The sequence below is a fragment of the Protopterus annectens genome, chromosome 8.part0 (assembly GCF_019279795.1).
Source record: "Protopterus annectens isolate FY-2018-M chromosome 8.part0, PAN1.0, whole genome shotgun sequence".
In the NCBI taxonomy this organism is placed as follows: domain Eukaryota; kingdom Metazoa; phylum Chordata; order Ceratodontiformes; family Protopteridae; genus Protopterus; species Protopterus annectens.
The window spans coordinates 1,628,727,089-1,628,749,656 of NC_056741.1; the positions used below are offsets into that span (position 1 = coordinate 1,628,727,089).

The 22,568-nt window shown below is 37.7% G+C and overlaps 1 protein-coding gene across 1 annotated transcript in view; it reads right to left on the reverse strand.

The window, feature by feature from the left end:
• Nucleotides 1–19,106, reverse strand: part of LOC122809565 (BUD13 homolog) — a 506,706-nt gene extending 487,600 nt beyond the window's left edge. Inside the window, exon 1 of the mRNA XM_044081156.1 lies at nt 18,468–19,106. Coding sequence (XP_043937091.1) covers nt 18,468–18,628 — 161 coding nt within the window. The 5' untranslated portion in view covers nt 18,629–19,106. The remainder of the gene's footprint in view (nt 1–18,467) is intronic.
• Nucleotides 19,107–22,568: the final 3,462 nt, after the last annotated feature.

The following is a 22,568-nucleotide window of genomic DNA, read 5'->3' on the forward strand; positions in this document are numbered from 1 at the left end:
TTTCTATGTATACATCACAATAAGCTCAGCAAAAACCATCAAGGGTTTCTAAAAATGCCAAATCTTTTTTTCATACTCATTGTAAACCACACCACCACATTTCTTCGCATCACAGTTAATTTCTTTTAGTCATGAGGAATAAAAACTCACCGCTAATGTTTCCTCATTATTTCATCTGGCTAAATTTCTACTATTTCATTGTTTCCCACTGGTATCTTCTTCACTCAAGGGAGTATACTCTGTCTTCTGTTGCTGTTCTTGTATCATTTTAGCTGCATTCCCCACCTAATTTTTGTGCAGTGCTGAACACTTTGTAAACTGCAGTCATTAATTAAAATCGACATCCTGGTTTAGGCAGATGATGAATCTCCCAATGTATATCATTACCTGCCCACCTAGGAACCATCTCATCAAACTACTTAGTCCACCTCCCACTTCTGCAGTTGCACAACACTCTCCCAAGGCACATACATTGCACTTTATATGTGGATTTTGGTTTATTTTCCCTGTCTGTAATAGCATGTACTTGCCTGTGCTTAATACAAGGCTTTTCAAACATGCCAAATCCCTTCTTATTCATTCCATTCAACATGTATGCATCATCCCTTTCATGAATATCTCTGTGTACATCTGTTTTGAGAATCATATCATTTGAATAGTGTTTCTCTTCACAACACTATTTATAAAAGACAACAAAATGTCTGATACTTGTGCTGAGCACTGCTGCAGTACAGTAACTCCTTTTTTATAACACAGGGAATACATAACGATCATCATAATTATGTCTTACTGAATACGTCTGTACAAAATACATACACATATATTATGGCATGTGTACATACATCTAGTAGACACACACACACACACACACACACACACACACTTACTCATAACAATACTCTGATCCATTTTAAAACCAGCTCATTTGTACTTTCATATCATGGAAGTTAACTACCCTAGTACAGTAAGGGAATACATGATAGCCATCATTATAATTATGTCTTACTAAATACGTCTGTATGAAATACATACACGTATATTATGGCATGTGCACATACATCTAGTAGACACACACACACACGCACTTACTCATAATACTCTGATCTATTTTAAAACCAGCTCACTTGTACTTTCATATCACGGAAGTTAACTACCCTGCCAAATAACTTATTTAGGCCACATCTACATTTCCAAGATGTGCTACTTTGCTCAACAAGCCAAGCAAAATGTGTCAGTTTTAAGGAGGAGTAAAAAGTAGGCCAATTATTCAGTACAGACCCAAACTATAACACCGTCTGATCCATGACATTCAAGTGCTCCTCAAAGATTTACTTCCTGTTCTCGACAATGATCACAGTCAAGGTAACCAATACCCTGAGTCCCTCAATGCTTTGCTGCAACGTCTTAAAAGGACATTCTAGGAGTCAAGCTCCTCTACAGCAGATGCCTTCATGGCTTTTTAGTACTCAGTCAAATCCAGAGACCCCAACCCATCACTGCATAGAAAGTCTCTTATTTTAAACCTCAACATTCCCTCACCACTGGTGTTCACCAACAAGTCCTAGGATTACTGCTATGTGAAGCAATGACAACAATTAAATCACAACTCTTTGCCAATCCCTCAAATACTGATGTTTGAGCAAGTTCCAAAAAGACATCATCCCCCCAACACACACACCACAGGGCTTGGAATATCTGAAGAAAGAACAGCATCACTGGATAAAGCTCTTAATTTACTAGTCAGTCTACATCCTCATCCATGGTCATGACTTCTGAGTAGTGACCAAAGGGATGAAAAAGTGAATACAAGCTGCATAAAATGGGTTCTTTTGTAGGGTAGCTGGGCCCACTCTCCCCAATATAGTGTGAAGCATCGCACTGCTCTCTCGAGGTTGATAAGAGTCACTTCAGGTGTTCCACTAAGAACTAAACAAGGCACTGCCCACCAGGGAGAAGACAAGATATGTTAGCAATGCTGTACATTTCAGCTTGCCCAGAAATGCCTAGGCATTCCTAATGAAAAGCTGAGCACTACTGCATGTGCTACTGAAATCTAGCTGGCACTAGGATGCTCACTGCAGCAACAAAACACTGTGCTCCTCCAGCAAACTACATTAACAGAATAAATAACGGCAGCAAAAGATGAAACAATAACAGAATCTTTTCACTGTAAATAGCTCCAAAAACACCAAATGAGTAGAAAATACACTTTAAGACAAAAGCGCTTAGATCACTTAGTTACAAAAGACTTCAGAGATAAACAGCTGCACAGCATAAACTCAATATATAGTAAACTTCCACCAATGAAACACATTTATTCATTAAATAAGTTAATAAGTTTCTGAAGTGTCCCTAACACTAAAAACTAAAAATGATGTACATAAATTATCTAAACAAAACATTAAAACAATTTAATTAATATAAATATACGTATACAGAAATATGCAAATAGAATAACCTACAAAATTTTGTCAACCCAACAATGCAGCTCTGCATTTTAAAATACTATTTAGAAACAATTTAATTAATATAATATACATATACAGAAATATGCAAATAGAATAACCTACAAAATTCTGTCAACCCAACAATGCAGCTCTGCATTTTAAAATACTATTTAGAAACAGCACTTCATTCATTAAGCCCTGGCTTTATAATATACAGTAGTGGCATTCAACCATATTTGTCACTTTAACTCTTTTTGTTCAAGTAATAGTTCACTATAACCTAAATGTTCTAAGATATATCATTATTAATAAATCTACATATTTGCAGCAACCATGCTTTGTCATTTTTGGATGTTTATACTTACAACTGTTTCTTTCAAAATGGTATATAATCTTGAGATGTGTGCCCATTATTTGCTTGTATTCTGCTGAAAACACCATATCCCAGGTATTATAAAAAAAACACCTTTAAGTTTTGGTGTTTGGTAGTTGTAAACCATGGTCAGTGCTCCCCACTTTTCATTATTACTAACCTCTTTTAATGGTTTTGGTGACATCTATACTCAAAGTGGAGGGGGGTTTTTTCAATTAAAATAGGGACAATTTTGTCATCACACCCTTTAAGTATCTCTTCTTGTACTGAAATCACCAGAGATCTAGGGTAGCATCTCTCAAGGAACATATTACTTAATTTGCCTCGCTCGCTCGATGTTAAAAGGTTTCATCCGCAGAGACCAGCTTGGAAAGATGTACCATCTGGCCTTTAGTAATATTTTTCTTTTGATAAAAAGGAAGGCTACTGTCATAATGTAACAAGGAGTTTGAACATGTGTCCTTTCTATAAATATTAGAAATGAATCTCCAGTTTAACATAGTCTTTTGAAATAGTATGGTCAAGTTAATTAATCGCGTCCTTACTACTGTTGAAAGGTGAACTTTAGAAAACTTGTGGAATCATTAGTTCAGATAGAAACAAATTAAAATTAGAAGACTCATCTGACCACAAAATAAATACATCATCAAGAAATCTAAAATAGCAAACCTTGTTGAAATGTGGGGAGGTAAACACAATTATGTTCCATAAATCAATGGGACATATCTGGGCATGTCTGGACTGCAACCTGGTTGTGAACCCAACCCACAAGCACACCAAAGTAGGCCCACCATGACATCATGGGCATAATTATAATAATAAAGGCTTACCCCTCCTCAGACCTGCCCCCCTCATTGTCAATGAATGGTCCCTGCCTGCTACACTCCTACTTTCTTAGCAATAAATATAACACTGGAAGTACTGTTCCTCAATAAGGCAGAGCTGCCAATACAGGATTTAAACCAAGAGTGATGACTGAGTATTCATTTCTTTTATACCTTCATCGAGATTTAACCATCTGGAATGAGATTTTGTTTGGCTGACCCTCTGAACAGAAAGGCTGAGCAGGATTTAACACCCAGGGAAACCTTCACCATGGGAACAAACCACTAAGAGTTGATCTTGTACCAAGCGAGTATTGACTAATTTTCAAACTCTCAGATAAAGGCATAAATCTGCACATAACTCACTGGATTGTTGGCTGGTACACAGATATGACTGAACCAAGGATACGCAGGGCAGACTAAGTGCACAGATTAAACCAAAACATTCAAAGTCCAAAAAAAGAAATCCAGCACAAAGGAAGATGAAGGTTCCAAAGTTTTATTGTGGCAAGCTCCATAAAAATATCCACAGCAAACTGGTTTGGATTGAGAGTTCAAGCCTTCTTCAGTGCAAAAGAAAAATATATTAGAGCAAACCCTGATACCTGCTTATATATGTATACTTAAATTGGCTTAATTACCTTAACAAGATGATTGAAATATTTAATCATTAATTAGACAAAAAACTTGGCCATCCAAAGCTGTGTTTAGCTTAACTCATTCAGGCCTGGTTTAAATAAAGCACTTAGCCTGATTATCCAAGAGGATTCTTTATTGTTTAATATATTGTGCAAGCCAGCTTTGGATGTTCTGTTCATTTGAATTTTGTCTACAATGGTAAACGTGAACTTAGCAGTTTGGTGTACTAAAGTATGTTTGTAAAGAGCGTTTGAAATTCTTTTGTTTCTAATTTCACTTAGATGTTCACTGATGATTTGTAAAGTGACCAGTGGGCAATAGTGTTTATAGTGGGTTAAATGAGAATTTTCAATACACTTCTTCTATCCCTAACTGAACATGTATTGACAAAAAATGTTTTTCAATTTCAAGGTAAGATATATTGGCAGGTTCGTGGCACAGCAATGGGAGCATCTTTTGCCCCTATTTATGCTGATCTGTTTATGAGAAATTTGGAGGAACAGCTTATATATGATGATAGCCATAACCTTTTTCTTGATCAGTTGGACATTTGGAGACGCTATCTGGATGATTGTTGGATGGTGTGGCGGGGTGATCAACTATATGTGCATGAATTTATTGAATATCTTAATGAGAATAAATGGGGTATTCAGTTCACACTACATATTAAATATCAGGAAATTATCTTTCTGGATGTTATCATCACCAGACAGGATGATCATACCTTAGAGACCAAGGTACACAGGAAATTTCCAGAATACAATACCCTATTACATGCCTCTAGTTATCATCCCCGCCACATCATCAACAACATCCCAAAATCACAATAACTACGTACTAAACGTATTTGTTCCGCTGAACAAAGTTTTCAAACATGCCAACGTGACCTAACCAATAGATTGCTTACAAGGGGATACCGTAAGGATTGTATTTCTCGAACCACAACTGAGGTAGACCAAATAGAAAGATCTCATCTTTTAGTATACCAAGAATGGACTCGTCATGATAGTACACAAAAATCACAGCCTATCAGGCTAGTAACCACTTTTGGGGCGAATACTTATAGGTTTAGAAATATCATTAATAATCATTGGGATATTTTGTTGGCTCATGACCAACTGAATGAAATACTTGGCCCTCGATGTTCATTTTCTTACATAAGAGGTAGAGCAATAAATTCACATTTAACCCACTATAAACACTATTACCCACCGGTCACTTTACAAAAAACTCTATTTGGTGATTGATATATTGACAGGTTGTGTTTCATGTGGTCATTGCAGTGCTTGTCCACACATATTTCAAACAAAGAAATTTACTAGTTGCAACACTTCCAAACTTTACCAAATCAGATGTTTTGGGAATTGTAGTAGCAACTGGATTATCTATCTAGCCACCTGCATTTGTTCTTCATTTTACATTGGACAAACATCTAGACCCTTTATACATTGCATCAGTGAACATCTAAGTGAAATTAGAAACAAAAGAATTTCAAACGCTCTTTACAAACATACTTTAGTACACCAAACTGCTAAGTTCACATTTACCATTATAGACAAAATTCAAATGAACAGAACATCCAAAGCTGGCTGGCACAATATATTAAACAATAAAGAATCCTCTTGGATAATCAGGCTAGGTGCTTTGTTGGGTGAATAAAAACTGAAATGCTTGTAATTAGAAACATTATTATTGCTAAATGCTGAAATGTAAAGAAAAAAAAAACTATTTCAGAAAGATCATTTAATTTATTGACATCTGATTACAGGGAAAGTCCTACTGGGTACAAGTCCATTTTTAGCACAGGCCCAGAGAGAAAATCCTCAAATTACCCCAAAACATTTTCAAGACAATACTTTTATAATCTTCAAAAATAAAACAAAAACACTTCTGCAGTTTAAACAACTTAGACATACTATAAAAAGATTGGTTAAGAACTGATGCATGGCATAGGACAATCATTTAATATTTAGAGAAATTAAAGGTAAGTTAATAATACGAATAGGAATTGCAATATGAAGTGAGGGAAAAACAGGCTTATGGTATATTTAGAGAAAATCAGAGAAGAAAATTAGATCGCAATAAGGAAATAAGTGAAGAAAGGACAATAAGGAGGTATAAGGAATGTAAAGGTACTTGTTCACGTTTTAGGGATATAGTTTATCCTACTTCCGAGCAAGAACAGACACAGATTTTATCTAGGAAGTCTTTCATAGTAGTTTTGAAACATGGGAGTGAGGGAACAGACTTGATGGATACAGATGGAGTTCCAGGCCTTAGCAACTCTGTATGAGTACAGACAATGCCCAGCAGATCTGCCAGGTTTGTAGACAAACAGGAATTTTTGGTCACTGGATCACAATGGCCAACTGGGAGCACAGCTGTGTAGAATGTTTTTTAGTGCTGGGCAGGCAGATGGATGCTGGATATTTTTACAGGTGGTAAGATATTGGGTATATATTAATTGATGTGGCAGTTTTAACCAAATAAGGCTTTTCACTGCTATACAGTGGTGGGTTTTGAATTGGTTATTTACTGCAAATTTAGCAATTTTGTTGTTATTGCATTGTTCAAGTTTTAATTTTTGGAAGCCTGGCAGTTCGTAAGGATACAAGCGACATAAAGTAGGGAGGCGATAAGTAATGTCAAGTGTAGTTTTAGTTGCGTCTGTGAGAAAGTTTTTGGCTTCATAAAGCATCCCTAGTTTTAATGAGTTTGTCTTATGCAATTTTGTACATGTAGGTTGAATCTAAGATTATCATCCACTATCACCCCTAATAGTTTGCTATGAGAAGTGACTTCAACGGCTGTATTATCAAGAAAGGACTTTAAATATTGTTTTTTTTTTTTCATTAGAGGGGGATTTGGGGAAAAAATAGCAGTTTGGTCTTTTTTTTGGGGGGGGGGTCATTGTGAGTTGATAGTTAAAAAAACATATTTCAGTGGATTAAAGCTTCATAAGTAATTTTTTGGAAGTGTACCATGTTGTCAGATGTGAAAATAAGAGCAGTATCATCTGCGTACTGTATTAGGGTAGCCTGTTGCCCAGAAGAATAGAGAAGTCTATGAAAATGTTGAAGAGACAGGGAACCAAGGACAGAGCCTTGTGTTACACTGGTTGTGAATGGGAGGTAAGGAGAAAGCGTGGAGTGCAATTTTACTGACTGATACCTACTGGAAAGGTAGCTTTTGAACCACAGAAGGGTGGGCTGGGAGGGACCTGCTGAGGACATGAAGTAGAAGCCTGGTGTGACAAACTGCATTGAAGGCTTTAGACAAGTCTAGAAATAAGGAAGAGACTAGCTTGCCATTATCTCTAGCTTTACTGACCGTATCTACTTAGGTTAGAAGGGCAATGCTAGTACTATGAGAAGGACAAAACCCATATCTTATAACATAAAATCTACCTCTTATTTACATCCGCTGATCCATTTCTCCTTTCCTACCTTTTCAAAAAAAAAAAAAAAAAAAAAAATACATTATGCTAATAATCGTTCTGAATGTCATTTGTAACAGTATCTTTGTCACAAATTCTTTTTCTTGTAACTACTGTATTTTTTTACAATCCATAACCTTGACAACAGTTATAATGCTTTTTGTTTTATGTTTCTACTTTCATGTTATTTTCCTGATTGTTAAATTAATCTCAAACTTTGGAGCCTATCTCCCCGGGCCTCTACTGAAAATGGACATATATCCAGCTAGACTAGCCCGGTCAACAAATGTAAAATAAATAAAATAAAATAAATAAAAATGTTGTGTAGGGGATAGGAGTTCTTCCTGCAGGAGATAATCTAGCAATTGGTTTTGAATATATTTTTCAAGTATTTTGGCGAGGGGAGATAGCAATCTTATTAAGGTCTGTTGAATTTCCTCCTTTGTGCAGAGAGATAATGTATTTTATTTTATTTATTTTTTATTTTACATTTGTTAACCGGGGGTGTCTGACTGAACCGAAAAGGCCCTTTTCAGCAGAGGCCCGGGGAGAAAAGCTCCACAAAGAAAAATTACAGACACATTTAGTTATTTAGACATAATCAGTATACACACAAATTACAAGAGACATGTTTTTACAGTGACATGCGGCACAAACAGTTACAGTGGAGAGAACAATCAAAAAAGATATTAATTTTAAAAATAAAGGTAAGTAATAGATTTATGGTATACAGCTGAACTTTGGAATGTAGGTAGAATATATACATAGTACACAGGTACAGTACATACACTGTAGATTAGCCAGTGTTTGTGAGTAAGATTGAAAAACTATTATAAATTGCTCTAGATTTAGTATGCATATGTTATCCGCTTTCACTAGCCTGGGGAGCAATCATGGCACTGCCAACTTTGCTTGAGATGTTGCCTGATGAGGTCTTTAAAGGAGGCTTTGGATGATGTGTTTTGAATGCTAGTAGGGACAGAGTTCCATTTTTTAGCCACCGAACTACTATATAGTGCATCTCCAAAGCTATTGTAGCTGTTGGTGACTTCTAGTAGTAGTTTGCTTGATGATCTAAGAGGCCTTTTGGCTGAGTGATGTTGTACTAGGTTTTTGAAGGCAGGACACTTATTGGGGAGGTAACAGAATGACAGAGGCAGAGCTGATTGTAGGTTAGGAGGTTGGGCAGTTCAAGCCAGTGGAGCTGTCTCAAAGCAGTACAATGATGAGTTCTATATGAGCAATTTGCAGCAAAACGGGCAATTCTGTTACAGCAAGCTTCCATTTTGCTTAGTTCAGTTTTGTTGAGATTAGTCAGAATGGGAGATGCATAGAGTAGGGTGGATAGAAGTTGGGAGCGAGCAATGGCTGATCTTGTGTTGTTGGTAAGAAATGGTTTGATACGGTAGAGTGACCCCAGTTTGGCATGTACTTTTTTAATAGTTAAGTTCAGATGACTATCAAATTTTAGGTGAGAGTCTATGGTTATTCCCAATAGATTAGCCTGTGGCACTGGAGCAATTGGAGTAGCATTTGTGGAGTAGATAGTGAATTGACTGTTAGTGTTTTTGTTAGAACTGGTTATAATCATAAGCTGAGTTTTCTTTGGATTGAGGGTAAGTTGGGCTTTGGTAAGGTAGTTTTCAACGTCAGAGAATGCTAGTTGAGTTGTTTGCAGGAGGGTGGAAATGTTTTGTGCAGCACAGATTAGGTTGTGTCATCTGCATACTGAATTAAAGATGCATGCTGTGTGGAGGTCATTTGTGAAGACTGTGAATAGTAGTGGTCCTAAGATAGAACCCTGTGGGACTACTATAGTTATGGGCAGCTGAGGAGAGAGAGAATTTTCCCATTTCACAGCTTGGTACCTGTCAGTTAAGTAGCTTTGGAACCAGGTAAGAGTGGAATTAGATAGATGATATTGGTTTAGTTTGTTTAGCAGGATTTGGTGTGAGACTGTGTCAAATGCTTTGGACATATCCAAAAAAAGAGTTGACACTTGCAGGCCTTCATTTTTGAGACGGTTTACTGTGTCTGTGAAGCAGAGGAGAGCTGTAGTGGTACTATGGGCAGGTCTGAAACCATGCTGAGTAGGTGACAGGATGCTGCAGTCTAGGAGATAGTTTAGCATCTGGGTATGGATGCATTTTTCTAGGATTTTGGCCAGGGGGGAGAGTAAAGCAATGGGTCTGTAGTTATTAAGTTCAGTGGAGGTCCCCTTTATGTATGGGTGTAACAGGATATTTTCCAGAGTTTGGGCACATAGTTTTCAACAATTGATCTGTTTATGAGAGTGGAGACTGGGATAGCAATAGCATCTGCTGTGAGTTTCAAGAAATAGCTGGGGAGTAGGTCGGCTGCTGTTGATGAGGTTTTTAGTTTGGAGAGCATGCTTTTGATTGAAGTGGTGGAAACTGTTTTGAGGGTAAAGCTAGTATTAGAGTTATTTGTGTTGGGGGATAGTGAGGAAGGAACTGTCCTGTGATACTAAGGATAGAATTGAGTTCACAAAGTGGGAGTTGAATTGTGTTTCGATGGGAACTTTAGTGTCAGGGGTGGTTGGTTTGGGGTAGCCTTTTGGGTGGATTTTAGTAGCTGGTTTACATTTTGCCAAAATTTTTGCGGATTGTGTTGGTATTTAGTTTGCAATGTTGTGTAGTAGGATTTTTTGTCCAGCCTAATGCATTTTTTGCACGGTTGCGCAGTTCTTGGTACTTAGTTAGGCTTTGTGTTTCTTTGTTTTTTTGATAGTAACGCCAGGCAGTGTCTCTGGACTTGAGGATTTGTTTGGTTTCTTTATTGAGCCAGGGGTTTGTAGAGGTTCTAACCTTGATTTTGCGCAATGGAGTGACAGTGTCTAGGTGTTGTAGAAATGTTTTGTTGAAATATGCTACAGCCTGGTCAAGTGGGAGTGTTTTTTGGGGGGGTCCAGTCACAGTTACACAGTAAAGTGTTGAGGACCTCAGGAGAGAATTTTTTGTGTTTCTAGTGGATATATAGTTAGTGGTTTTGCATATGCTTGTTCTACTACGTATAAAGTATATTATGTTGTGGTCACTTAAGGTGTCTGGGAGACTGCCTGTGTGAGGGTACAATGTGGGGTTGCTACTTAGGACCCAGTCAAGGATGGATTCCCTTTTAGATTTTTTATCACACCTAGTTGGAATTTGGACTAGCTGCTGGTAGCCATGGAGATTTATTAGATTACTTGGTGGTTCTGATATACAGGTGAACCAATCTAGGTTGAAGTCCCCCAGAATAAGGGTTTCTTGTGAGTATGTGGAAGAACACCAGGATAAGAAGTCTTCAAGGCTAGCAGGTGTATTACCAGGTGGAATATAGACCACAATTGTGGTGATGACCTTTTTAGGGTGAAGTTGAAGTTGTGAGATAAGTGAGATAAGTATGTCCCAATTATTGGCGACCTTATTAGCGATATGTGCGACCTTTTCCAAAGAAAGGGAACATGGAATTCCTCCACAATTCCTAAGCATAGCTGCCGAAGCAATTGCCTACCCCATTAGTATTTTAATAAACCACTCCATCCAAGAAAGCATAGCACCCCTAATTTGGAAAAAGGCCTTTATCATACCCCTGCATAAAGGAGGCAACAATAACAATGTGACTAATTTCCGGCCCATCGCTATCCTGTCTCCCATCTCTAAACTCCTTGAAAAGTGTATCCAATTACAACTCCTACCATATCTCATTGATAACCACCTACTAACTCCCACACAACATGGTTTCAGACCAGGCCACAGTACTATGACAGCCCTCCTCTCCTTCCTGGAAACTGTAAACAAAGCCCGAGACTCAGGTCATACTGTTTCTTCCCTTTTTCTGGATCTCTCTAAGGCCTTCGACACTATCTCCCACAACCTTCTTCTATCTAATCTCTCCAAGCTTAACCTATCTCCTTCCTCTCTGAACTGGTTCTCTAGCTACTTATCCAACAGATATCAAGCAGTAAAATGGAAAAAGGCAACCTCCTCATTCCTTAATACCCCAACTGGAGTTCCTCAACGTTCCATATTGGGTCCCCTTCTCTTTAATATATTTATTAATGACTTCCGCAACTCTTTCCCTTTCTCTAATATCATCCAATATGCAGACGACTCTACCATTATTTGCTCAGCCACTTCTATCCCCACACTTCTAAAGCTAACTCAAGATGCTTTTTCTTCCACTGAACAATGGATGGAAAAAAATCACTTAGCACTCAATGCTTCTAAAACCAAATTAACGGTATTTACTCCCTCTAAAGTCAACCCTTTCAACAAAAACATATTTTGTATTACTAGTCATAACAACACAACCCTGGAACTGGTATCAGAGACCAAGCTACTTGGCATCCAAATTGACAATCAGCTTAAATTTAACTCCAACATACAACTAAATATAAAAAAAAAAAAAACATCAAAAACTAGGCATGCTTTATCGACAAAATCATTATCTTACACCCACCACTAAACTCACCCTCTCTACATCTTTTCTCATCCCCTCCCTCCTCTATGGTGCCCCACTCCTAACTAATCTACAATCCTCTCTGAAAACTAACTATCTTGTTGCTACAACAAAATCGCCAAGTTCGCAACTAGCCATAAGTCTTCCACTCACCACTGTTCCTCTCTCCACAAACTAAAATGGCTAGAGCTACCCAATCAGCTTATCTATACCCAGCTCACTCTAGCACATAAGCTCATTCTCAACCCCTCACTCTGTCCCTCCCTTTCCTCTGCATTTAAAATGCACCTACCTGACAGAGTGCTAAGGTCTAACAACCAAAATCTTCTAGAAGTATACAAACCAGCTCGTCCCCAAGGCAAACACCTCCTATCTTTTAGTCTAGCATGACTCTGGAACTCCCTACCACCATCCATTCGTACTACCCCTAGCTACTCTAGCTTCAAAAAAACTCTCCACTCACATCTAGTAACCCAATGGGAATGCTCTGCTGCCACCCTACAAAACTTACTCTGCAAACTTTCATCTTCTCTTCCCTTCAATAGCATTCTTCCTTCTCATATATTCTTGTAAATTAATTTCTAAATGTATGTAATTCTTACACACACCTCTCTCTGCAAGTTTACCACATGTATTATCGATCCTGTATATGTCTACTAATTATTCCCTTAATATTCTGTATTATCTGTTCATTCATCACTAACCTAGACTGTTTGTAATATTTGTCCTTGTCTAAATTTCTGTAGTATACTTTCAATCTATGACATATAGTAATGTTAATAGTTTATGGTCCCTCTATTTTATAACACATGTAAGCTTATAATCTACATCATATAGTAACCTTGATTTGTTTATGGAGCTTTTCTCCCTAGGTCTAATTCCTGTTGTATATTTTCAATCTATGACATATAGTAATGTTAATAGTCTTTGGTCTGCTCTATTTTATAACTCATGTAAGCTTATAATCTACATCATATTGTAACCTTGATATTTATGGAGCTTTTCTCCCCAGGACTCCATTGAAAACGGGTTCACTTTGGCCCAATGGACTATCCTGGTAAACCAGCTGCAAATAAATAAATAAAATTCCCAGACTGACTTATTTACAAGAATTTAGACAGGATAGGCAATTCTACTTTCTGCTATTTTTAGGTACTCGCTTGGAAGGTCATCACGTGAAAAGCATGGTTTACATTTGTTTAAGAGTAGTTTTATATAGGATGCGGGCACAGGTTTGAGGGTGAAAATGAATGTGGTGATATGTGGCCATTGGGCAGGGTTGGGATTAGATGTGGAGGAATCCTTCATTAGAGATGCTATACCAGAGTTGAACTGTATTGCAGTTTCGGCTAGTGAGTTACTGGGAGAGGGGTTTGGGATGAATTTTTGGCTGGGATGTAAGATTTCTTTAAATTTTTTAGGGTTGTGTTTAGTATTATTCTGCAAGCTATTACAGTATAGTTTTTTTGTCTTCATTTGTTCGCTTTTTAGTATGAATGCGAAGTACTAGTTTTCAAGATATTGAGGTGTTTTATGTTTCTGCCATTCTTTCCATGCATTTTCTCTATCCTGCATTACTATTCTACAGTTTTTGGATAGCTAAACTGCATTATTTGTTTTCAGTTTCTTCCTTCTAGGAGGTGCAAGGCTATTTTGGATTTTTACAAAAGTTGTCTTGAATTCAATTACAGCACTGTCTAAGGGGTGGGTTTTTAGGACATTACAGTTAATAGTTTGCATGTTCTCCCTGTGTTCGTGTGGGTTTCCTCCGGGTACTCCGGTTTCCTCCCACATTCCAAAGACATGCATCTGGAGCATTTCTCCCCGGGCCTCCGCTGAAAACAGGCTCTGTGGAATCTAGTTGGACTTTCCCAGTCAACAAATGATAAATAAAATAAAAATAGATAACTCAGTAATGAACATTTCTGGGTTAAACTGAAGGTTACTTGTGTTATAAATATACTGTTTAACTGGATGTGTGACATGTCTAGTTCCATAGATTGGGAGATGACCACTGAGACAGTCTTGTATCTGTGATGGGAATATTTGGTAGGGTCTGATACTAGGATCCAGTCTAATAGAGAATTAGACATCTTGCTTCAATGTGTGGGGTTATTAATTAGCTATGTGAAACCATGCAGGTTCATGCTAGATGTAAGGGAGTTAGAGTTTATATCCAACCAACTGACATTCCCATCAACTAGTAATATTTTTTTTTGTGGAAATGTTATGGACATTCAATGTAGAATATCTTCCATTATAACTGTATTGTCGCCAGGAGGACTGAAGAACAACAGTACATATGGTTTTATAATGGTTTATTTTGAGGAAAGCAGTAAGAAGCTCTGCTGAACTGAACTTTAGTGTTTGTTTGCTGTAAAAGGTAAATATAATAGGTACTGGGAAATGTTAAAGCAATACTACCAACTTTCCTCTTTACATAGTCATTACAGATGATATAGCCAAGAGTTATAATTTTGTAGTCGTTTATGCTGGGATTAAGCCAGGGTTGCCAGACGTCCCTATTTTAGCAGGACTGTCCCGAGGTCAGCAGCCCAATCCCAAGTCAAGCACTGCCTTTTAAAATCTCAGCAAAACTTTTTTTTTTTTTTTTTGGTCTTCACTTAGCGTGAAAGACTTTTTTTTCATCCCTACCTGTCTATTTACAAATCTGGCAACCCTAGATTAAGCCAAGTTTCAGTTACAGTAAAATAATCAGGCATAGAGTAATACAGACATGTAGTTCAGCAGATTTATTTCTTATACTTCTAACACTTACTAAAGCAAAAAAATAAATCATCAAGGTTGGGGATTGGCTGTTGCTGAGTTACAGTAGTGTGTGGGAGAGAATTAGCTCTGAGTTCAATGTGATAGGTGTGGCCAGGATTAGGGTGCATATCTCCTTCTAGAAGGATTTTAGTATATTGGAGAATTATGCAAATTATCGCACTTAATTTTGTTTTGATTTGAGTTGAAGTGCAAATAATCAGCCTACATATGGAATAATGGTGACAAACAATATTAAATAGGTCTGGTGTAATGTGTGGAGAGTGTAAAGAGGAAGTATGGATAGCTAGTTGGGACAGAGTTGGAGATATGTTGTAAAATAGTGAGTCGTGGTAGGATGAAAGATGGCACAGTAGGGGAGAAGAACACAGGATACAAAATAAACTGAAGAGTACCATAATTAGGTCAGGAATCTATATTTAATAAATGTAAGGTAATGAGGACGTAGCAATGAAGAAGGAAATAAGAACCTGCAGGACAGTAGGAAATTCAGTGATGGTGGATTATGAAAGCTGGAAGAGGATAGGTAAGGACAGAAGTATTTTCTATAAAGGAAGAGAGGTGGGTTGTCTTATTATCTTCTCTGGAGTGTAAGGAACAGAGCGGTATTAAAAGCTAAAGTAAATAATGTAGTCAAAATAAGAAGAAACAAGGGTTTATTTGAGAAGGAAAAAAATGTACAATGTGGGATAAGTACTATTAGGGAGGCATGTGATTATAAATGAATATAGTGCAAAGCAGTATGGGTGGGAGAAAGTGGATTGGAAATGGGGCTAAAAATTAGGGAGAGTGGGGAAGTAGAAAACCAGAAACCGAAGTGTGTGCACAGGCACAGAAGTAGTAAGGTCATTTGGGCAGAGATTTGGAATAAGAGTCACAAGTGAAATGTGTATGTAAGAAATATAATATTCACCCTCAGGTCAATTTATAACTGGGAGGATTTTGGAACAAGAGTCACAAATGAAATGTGTATGTAGAAAGTATAATATTCACCCTCAGGTAAATTAATAATTGAGAGCAATCAGTTTATAGCCAGAACAAAGCAAGTAACAAAGAGATATAAGTAAATCAGGCTGTCTGTCATTTCCTGAAATTAAATAACTGGCATATGCAGTATAGTCTACTGGTCAAACAAAAGGGGACAGTGGCCAAATTAGTTAGATATCCTTAGAGTGCACAGACTATTTCACAGAGACTTTCAATCACAGAACATCTATGTATTTAACTGATTAAAGGTAATACGCAGCAAGGTTCATCATGATAAATATGCTTACATTAAACACTGACAAAATCCTTAGTAAACTTGTAAGGCCTTGTGGCAGAGCTCCTGTATCTAAATAACAACTCCTAGTTTCTTAGATTACATTCTACTACATAACTAAAAAAACAAACAAACATTCTTAACAGTAATGAAAAGGTGTCCTACCTGTTCCCCAAGACAAAGTGACATCACTTTAGTTATGCAACACACTCAGTATTTCTGTATCAGTGCAGTAAACATGCTAACATAGGTGAAAAGGGCATGGCTGAAAAATCCCACCATAACTCCGAAACAGAACACACTTCAAAACATTCAGCAGTGATTCAGAAGGTAAATCTGCTAAACAGCCATCTGCAGTACTCCTGTACTATTTACTTCTAAGAGTAAGAATGCATACCAATGAAAGTATCTGGATTTCTCAGGAGGAAGGAAGCCACCCTTCATTACTTACAATAAGCATAATGAGTAACAATCAATGAAAAACACCAACTGATCACAGAAATATGGGACTAACAAAATCCTTTCTGCAACTGCATAATCTGACAAACTTCAATGACTTTCCTGAACTAAAACTTCAGCGTGCAAGATACCTGTAAGCCGCTACACTTACAGTATGTGAAACACCAACATCTCTGCTTTCCATTGAAAATTATCCAATAATACACATGATGTAGATCACATTTTCTCCTCTCACATAATTCCTCTAGCTATGGCGTGGACAGCACACAGCTAAGCATCATCCACAGCCATCTCTAAAACATATGGAATTAAAACCCTGTTAACAAAATTATGCATAAACTGTCACTTAACAAACCAAACTATTACACATCAAGCATCTACAAACAATCATGTACTACCACTCAAAACCACCAAGCAATGCATTTCCAAATCACAAGGAAACATATAAAGAATGTGCTTTAGATAATCACCGCATTAAAAATGTTAGCAAAAATAACCGTCACTTATCAATTGTGTTGCAGAGTAACCCCTAATGTTCTACTGTGCAAGCTAGGTAGGAACCCAATGACTGTCAGTACTAGCACTGGTGATAACATCAATGACATATACTAATAAATCAAAGTAAAAGAATATAAGAAAATCCAACAAAAACACAGTGACTAATGTACTGTTTGTTGATATACTGCTACCATTAACTGGATATGAGGGGGGCTGCAACCTCATCAACCCACCCACCAATACAACTTGTTTGTTTCAACCCGCCCATCAAAATAACTTGTGTTTCAATAAACAATTAACTTCACCATAAATAGGAGATAAGTGAAGAAGGAAGCCCCCCCCCCACACACACACACACACACCCTTCTCTAATAATAACTGTATATTAAAAGACAAGAAAGTAAGATATACCAGTATCAGTAGTTGTTCAGTATACTATAATACAAGAAAACCATTGCCAACGTGCAACTGCTAAAAGCATACAGGGGGAGCAACCCTGAAAAGTTTAAAACTGGTAACTAACGGGGGTAGCAGCCCCCAACTGCTTCATCGGTGACAGACCATCATAAGATGCTATAAGAAAATATATGGCATGGAAGTACATGTTGTTCTTTCAATACTCCAAAACAATTCGTGTTATATCACCCTCATCACAAGGCAATTATGCTGTAATTTATTTTTTATTAAACTATTCTTAGTTCTCCACGAACTTGATTGAGTAGGCGGCCTACAGTTCATTGAGGGTGGGGCTGGGAGGAGTACGGAGAGAGACTTGGGCGGGGTTTGCTACTAAAATTTCCTTATGGGCTACTTTCACCCACAAAGTAGAAAACTACTGACTGGGAAGACCAACCAAACTAGCTGATGTACTAAGATAGGCATTACAAAAGATAAATAACAATATCGTTTTTAAGTTATACGTTCTTAGCGACTGGCCACAACGGAATGTGTCTGCCAACGTAATCTACAATACATAAATAAAATAAGACGTAGGTTTTCCGTTCCGGATGTCTATTTATCTCAGTACACAACAAATGAGTGACATTAATGCCATTCTAAGTTATACGTATTCATTGTTATAATTACACCAACGTCCTACGACCAAAACTGCAATACGGAAGCAATAAACGTGACAGAAAGTTTATCATTTTAAACCACATCTTCCCGTGATATACTACTTCTCCGGGAAATGTATTTAATTATTGAAATATTCTGCCGCAAAGAGTTTCTTCATTGGAAACAATTTTTTAAACGCAGATCTATGTTCTAGCCAACTTACCCTTTTCCACTTGTGTTGAGCTTCTTTTTCCTTTTCTTTTTAGGCACAGCATAATCACTATGACTTTTGCTACCACCAGATAAATATTTCTTCAAATACTCAGCCTTAGAAACCGGAGCAGATGAGCTATTATTTACGTTTCCACCAAAAGAAGCCGCCATTGTTATCCCACAATGCTGTGTGGACAGCAACCGAGAAGGGACATACTACACATTACAAGCGTCGAAAAGTACGGTGATTCTAATGTGATAGTTCCCCACTGTTGCTAAAGAGTGTGTAACTAAGATTTTTACAGTGCTTTCTTTCCTGAAGTACAGATGCACATTTCCCGTCAAGAATCACGAGAAAAGACAAACACTAATGGAGAAAAGAGTCAAAAACCCGGACAGTTTTTTCTTTTAGAAAGTTATTGTAGCACACAAAAAATGAGTGTCTGAATCCTGAGTGATTTGCCGTCAAAATCCATAGATTCCAACCTTCCATCTCCAAAATGAGGAACACTACCTCAACCTCAGTACCTCTCTTAATGTGGAACAAGTTGACAATAAAGCTTATTGTAGCAGACCGCAAAACCTATTTCTCCTTACTACAACACAAAACAGCCATAAAACAAATCCAAAAAAAATTCTGGAATGGTATATCCACCCTCCTTAACCCCGGAAAAAAAGAAAACCCTTGTCCCGACCTTAATGCACTAGACATGGACCTAGCCACCCAATTTAACGTTTTTCAACAACTCAGTTACCAAACTAACCTCATCCTTTTCAAACAACACTAGACCCTCTACTTCTACATCCCCTCCCTTGTCCTCCCCTTCACACTCACTCTCAATTACCTCAGCCTCTCAACCTCCTCCTTTCTCTGTAAAACCCATATCTACCATAAAAAAGCTTCTCCAGAAATTGAAACCATGCTCCAATACCTTCAATAACATTCCCTCGTACTTTCTAAACATAGCCGCCGAAGCCATTGCCTTCCCCATCTGCATACTAATCAATCGCTCACTCCAAGAAGGCTATGTACCCCAACTTTGGAAAAAGGCCTACATCATACCCCTACACAAAGGGGGCAACAATAACAATATCACAAATTTCCATCCTCATCTCTAAACGTCTTGAAAAATGTATCCATCTACAACCCCTCCCCTATCTTATAGACAATCACTTACTAACTCACACAGCATGGACTTAGACCTGGCCACAGCACTACCTTAACTTCTTAACTTCTTCTTCTTCTTCTTCTTAACTTCCTTGAAATTGTTAACAAAGCCTGTGACTCTGGCAGTATAGTATCTACCCTCCTACTTGACCACTCTAAGGCCTTCGATACCATCTCTCACAGCCTCTCTCAACTGGTTCACCAGTCACTTCTCAAATAGGCAACAAGCAGTTAAATGGAAAAAAGCCACCTCCTCCTTCCTCAACACCCCCACTGGTGTTCCACAGGGTTCCATACTGGGTCCCCTTCTGTTCAATATTTTCATAAATGATTTCCACCACTCAAACCCTAACGCAAAGCTTATCCAATACGCAGATGATTCAACCATAAGCTGTTCTGCCCCCCTCTATCCCCACACTCATAAAGCTAATCCAAGGCACTTTTACTACCACTGAACAGTGGAAGATAGACAACCAACTAGCACTCAATGCCTCAAAAACTAAACTTACGTTATTTACCCCTTCTAAAACAACTACTATAGATAAAAAGTAATTTTCCATCACCAGCCAGAACAATACACCACTCAAATTAGTATCTGAGGCCAAACTACTTGGTGTTCACATTGATGACCAGCTTAAATTCAACTTCCACCTATAAATAAACAAAAAAACACCAAAAACTTGGAATGCTTTACCGCCATAATTACTACCTCACTCTCTCTACCAAGTTCATTCTCTCTACCACATTTTTCATCCCTTCTCTGCTATATGGTGCCCCACTCCTAACCAACCTACAATCCTCTCTTAAGACAAAACTCTGTTCTATAATAACATTGCCAAGTTTGCCACAGGCCACATATCTTCTACCTATCATTGTGTAGCCTTTCATAAACTAAATTGGTTAGAGCTGTCCAATTATCTCACCTACACTCAACTTATTCATGCAATCAAACTCATTTTCAGCCCCTCCCTCTGTCCCTCCCTGTCCTCCACATTTAAAATGCACCTCCCAGAAAGACACTTAAGATCGAACAAACAAAACCTGATAGAATTGTATACACCTACCTGTCCCCCAGGCAAAAATCTCCTATCCTTTGCCCTTGCATGTCAGTGGAACTCCCTACCACCATCCATCCGGACTACCGCAAACCACACTACGTTTAAAAACTCACTTCACTCACACCTAATATCCCTCTGGGAATGCTCCTGATCCCACCCCACACAATTTCTTCTAATCTCTACACCTCTGACATCTCATGTACTTCAGTGTCCTATTTGTATACTTCTATAGCAGGATCAAATTTATCTGCAAATAATTACTTATAATTTTATAACTTATAACTTCTACTTGTTCATTCCAAAAATTGTATCTTTAAATGCTATGATTTTACTTGTAATACTGTATCTGCTTGTACTACTGTATTTACTGTAACATAACACATTGAATGTAATTTTCATTTTTATGGAGCTTTTCTCCCCAGGACTCCATTGAAAACGGGCTCTTCTTGGCCCAATGGACCATCCTCGTAAACAAACTGCAAATAAATAAATAAATAAATGCCATTCTAAAGACATGCGTCTGGAGCATTTCTCCCCGGGCCTCCGCTGAAAACAGGATCTGTGGAACCTAGTCGGACTTTCCCGGTCAACAAATGTTAAATAAATAAAAAAAATAAATAAATAAATACATTTGGAACACTTACTAATAACTTGCTAACAGCTTCAATTAGGCAGCATGCAGGATTGTTAAAATGCGTTACTTTATATTCATAAAAAGTTATTTTGATGAATTATCATTCAGTATTATATACTTCTGCAGTGGTGCAGCGGTAGCATTGTTACCTCACTGCAAGAGGTTCTCCCATTCGATTCTCGGCTGGAGTCCAGGGAGTGCCTTCTGTGTGGAGTCTACATGTCCTCCCCACGGTTGGGTGGGCATTCGAAAGACATGTGTAAATGTGTGTGCCTTAGTTGAAGGTTGAACGTCGAGCTAGCACCTCGGCGTTCGTGAAAATCTACTGCCAATCATTAGTGGACCGGAGTTCCGCTGTGGCGACCCCTAACTGGGAAAAGCCGAAAGACAACAACAGCATCATTCAGTATTATTTATCATGGATCCAGCCATCCATAACCTTTTCCCATTTTTCACACATGGGTTCAGGGTATCACTACTTTAACAGTGAAAATCATCCTAGAGCCAAGGTTCATGCCCCTGGGTGGTTAGCTATAAAAATTACTTAAAGGAAAATTCCATCTTAGAACTAAGAAAATCTATTTTTTCATTCTGTTTTTATTTTCTGATCTATTTTAACATATCAGTCACTCTGAATGCTTCTTATGAATTATGTTTCTCCACAAATGACTGCCAGTGGGATTAATATAGCACCATGATCTTGTTTTTCTTCATCCCTTTCACTTTCCCACAGTGCATTTCAAGTTTGCTTTATAAGAGTCATACTAAACATAAGGAAGTGGTGGTGTATTCACATCTTATTGACAAAAAACTGTTTAGTGACATCACTATCATCTTACATGCCTTCTGCAGTAGGACTTTTTTTTCCTGAAATGACAGTCATTTATGTTTGTCTCAGACCCCATTTTACAGTACACTAAGGAGTTGTACAGCTACAACAAAAAGTAGCTAAATTGCAGACCTTTGTTCAAAGTATCTTTTTGTAGTTCAAGATGAATTGACAGCCCCCCCACCCCACACACACACTATTTCTGAGGTGTCAGAACTGTCACTGCACTTACATATCATTGCACTTTCATAAGTGAAAGCCACTGCTGGAAAGGAATGGATTTGAGAATCATTCTGTTCCCTGGTATCTTCAATGGAAAGATTTTTAATTTTTTTATTTCTTTTTTTACCTGAATGTTGTAAAACATTTTGTTTTATAACTGATCATGTTATTTTTCATCTTACTAAGTATACAACAAAATA